Consider the following 1,917-nt stretch of genomic DNA (forward strand, 5'->3'; position numbering starts at 1 on the left):
TAGTCAATATAGTTAACTGTTTGTTAGGAGGAGCCACCACTTTATCGAAGGACATTATGTAACCTTCTTTAATTATATAAGTTAAAGCTTTTTGCATACTTTCATAGTATCTTAACAAATTATATCCGATGCAAATCAACGCGCTTTGTTCTTCTGGAGGTTTATCCGTAATTTGAACACCATTGATGTTTTCGAGTTTCCTTGGGGAATATATTGTTATATTTGCATGAACTTTAATTATATTATTTAGGATTTCTTTAACATATATTGCAACAGGTTGTAAATTTGATGTTTTGGCATCAAAAATCTCCAAAATATTTACATTTACCATTGAAATATTTTCTAATATGATCTGCATGTTAACTATCAATGATTCCTCTAGACTCAAACTTGACTCATTCGGTATAAACTTGTACGTCTCTAATGTGGGATCGTTTTGTGTTTTTCTCTTTATAGTGATCTTATCATACAAAGATGTTATTTCTACATTTTTTGACCTGGCAATATTGTAATTAATTTCCACAGGTATAGCATTCTCTTTGCCCAAATCTTTGATTTGATCCATATGACCTTTGGCATCGATGACAACTTTACCCAATCCTATAGGTATATATATGTTTCTAGAATCGTGCTGTAGTATCATGAACTGCAATATGTTGTCCAAAAAAGTAACCCAATTTCCAGTCCATTCAATAAAAGCCATATTTCCAGTCATCTTTTGCAATCCTCTGAATTGGTCTCTGATTAAATGTATGGTATGTTTAGATGTTTAAAACTATGAATACTTTTAAAATTAATACTTACTTGTGGTCGTAACCTCTCAGAGTCATTTCGGTATAGATATCATTCTTTGTAAGCATTGGTAAATTGGTATCAATCACTCTATCTTCGTATGCTATATCACAAGTTTCGACTTCAAATATTCTACCTGTAACCAAAGTTGTGTTTCTTAGGGATATTTCAAAATACCCGGTCTTTTGAATGGTTAAGTAAAAGCTAAAAGTGCCATCTTTAGCTATTGTCGAGGCTATGTGAAATCTAACGTCTTCAAAGCAAATCTTCATATTCTTCATCGATCTATCTTTAATTGAAGCGTAGAACTCCCATATTAGGAATAAATATCCAGTAGCAGGAAAAATAGTTTGTCCTGAAAATGAATTATTTATTATAATTGTTACAAAACTCGTACTAAAACATACCATTAAAAACATGTCCTTTGTAGAAGCTAAATTGATGATTAGATGTGTTTATATGTTTTTCGGTCTCGTTATTTTCATCAACTTTATGTTTTGGTGTCCGAAAGTCATGATCATGTTTCCATTTGATCAATGGAGAAATCATTGCCGTTCCTCTCTTAACTGGCCATTGAATTGGATACAACTTTCCCAAATCGAAATCTATACCCAATGTATACAACTCCCCAAATTTAATTAACATATCGTTCACAGTCGTATTTCTGTGAATCATGTGAACTATTTGAGGAGAATCATCTGCACCATCAAAATCTACACCGATAATCACATATTTATTACTCCATTCATTTGCAGAAGAATTGAGTAAGTTGTTCACAATATATTTATCAGAAACATATTGAAAATTATCAATGTTTGTTTCTGATAAACTATGTTTAGTTAATTTCTTCTGCAGCATGACTTGTCTAAGTTCTTCACTCACAAATTTTGCTGTTCCATTACTTTTTCCAATCAATCCTTTTCCTATCAAAATAACTTTATCCAGACTAATAACTCCTGCAGAATATGCAGCTGTCAGTTGGCCAATCGAAGAATAGATAATTTTACAAATACGAACATTCAATGACTTCAAGGTTTCTGTTATGCAGTAGTGCAAGCAGATAGTTCCAAAAATTTTGTTTCGTTCATTAAAGTCTTCACAGATGTTATTCTTCTTCAAAGCTAA

The 1,917-nt window shown here is 31.7% G+C and overlaps 1 protein-coding gene across 1 annotated transcript; it reads right to left on the reverse strand.

Annotated features, from left to right (window-relative positions):
• Positions 1–17: 17 nt before the first annotated feature.
• Positions 18–1,899, reverse strand: LOC108564188 (fatty acid synthase-like; the record flags this gene model as incomplete). The annotated part of the gene is made up of 3 exons (XM_017923141.1): positions 1,200–1,899; positions 805–1,147; positions 18–740 (listed from the first exon to the last, which is right to left on the reverse strand). Coding segments are annotated over exons 1-3 (1,517 nt in total), but the record flags the coding sequence as incomplete, so codon positions are not given.
• Positions 1,900–1,917: the final 18 nt, after the last annotated feature.

The sequence above is a fragment of the Nicrophorus vespilloides genome, unplaced genomic scaffold (genome assembly GCF_001412225.1).
Source record: "Nicrophorus vespilloides isolate i.1.1-1 unplaced genomic scaffold, Nicve_v1.0, whole genome shotgun sequence".
NCBI lineage: Eukaryota > Metazoa > Arthropoda > Insecta > Coleoptera > Silphidae > Nicrophorus > Nicrophorus vespilloides.